At 51.9% G+C, this 1,072-nt stretch overlaps 1 protein-coding gene across 1 annotated transcript in view; it reads right to left on the bottom strand.

Annotated features, from left to right (window-relative positions):
* unc119c (unc-119 lipid binding chaperone c) overlaps nucleotides 1-13 on the bottom strand; it is a 1,884-nt gene extending 1,871 nt beyond the window's left edge. Inside the window, exon 1 of the mRNA XM_069674094.1 lies at nucleotides 1-13. This exon is cut by the window's left edge and continues 195 nt beyond it. Coding sequence (XP_069530195.1) covers nucleotides 1-13 — 13 coding nt within the window.
* Nucleotides 14-1,072: the final 1,059 nt, after the last annotated feature.

Genomic DNA, 1,072 nt, shown 5'->3' with positions numbered 1-1,072 from the left:
CGGTTTCTTCCATGATCAGTGTTTCTCTCAGGTAAAGGTGCAGCTCGCTCACAGAGGGTCTGATCCTCCTCAGGCTGGAGGAGTCTGAACTGATTATGTCTGTCTGGATTTAGACATCTGAGTCATCTCTGATTAAAGCTGCTCTTAGGCCGTGTGTCATCCAGCGCTCACAGTGTGAACACTAACTGAACACACGCACACACAGCAGGAGGAGTTTGAGGTCTACAGGTGTGCTGCAGTAAAAACACAGCAGAGACTCAGCTTGTTGGGAGGCAGCGCACGAGGAAGCATCGAAGCTACAGAGTGTGTTAACAACATGAGGAGGAGACACACCAGATGTTTGTGATAAACATGAGCCGAGCCGAGCAGTGCCGTGTCGTGCCGTGCCGTGCCGCGCCGTGCCGTGCCGTGCCGTGCCGTGCCGTGCCGAGCTCAGCCAAGTTGATTTCATTACATCTGATAGTCGTGGCGGTCGGTTTGTCTGTTCTGGGCTGCCGTAGAAACATGACAGTCTCTGTGGAAGAAGAGCTGCTGTCAGGGCGTGCAGGCATGAAGGGATGGAGACGGTTGCAGACAGGTGTATTGTGAATGAGATGGAGTGACGGCAGGTGAAGGTGTGAAGGTGAGCAGGTTAAACAGGTAAACAGGTTCAGGACACAAGAGATGCTCTGGTTTATATAAGTGAGGCTGATGAGGGCGGGAAGGTCAGGACACTGTGAACAGGTGTGGGTGGGAAAAGGAGGGAGGGAGTCTGAGGGCCTCTGGTGGAGAGGAGGAGAACTACAGGAGGACAGCGAGTGAGATTACTGTGCAGGTATGAAAAGGTCATTCTCATCTAAAACACACGCTGCTTCTTATTTTCAGGTGCTTATGAACTCACTTCAGACAGCAGGCGGTCAGTTACACAGCTGGTTTCCCTTCGTGCCTCTGACTGGAGCCAACAGCAGAGCTGGAGGAGATGTGACGCCTACAGCTCCATGTTAAAAAGCAGAAGTGTTCATGGAGGAGAAGCATCCGCTCACATCGTCGTACTTTGGTAGAATGACGGAGCCGAGTTGTTTGTTTTCATTAT

Source organism: Semicossyphus pulcher, unplaced genomic scaffold (genome assembly GCF_022749685.1).
Source record: "Semicossyphus pulcher isolate SPU_LCO1_2020_fin unplaced genomic scaffold, fSemPul1.0.p SCAF_23, whole genome shotgun sequence".
NCBI lineage: Eukaryota > Metazoa > Chordata > Actinopteri > Labriformes > Labridae > Semicossyphus > Semicossyphus pulcher.
The sequence above is the reverse complement of the archived record's forward strand: the minus strand, read 5'-3'. Positions and strand labels throughout refer to the sequence as shown.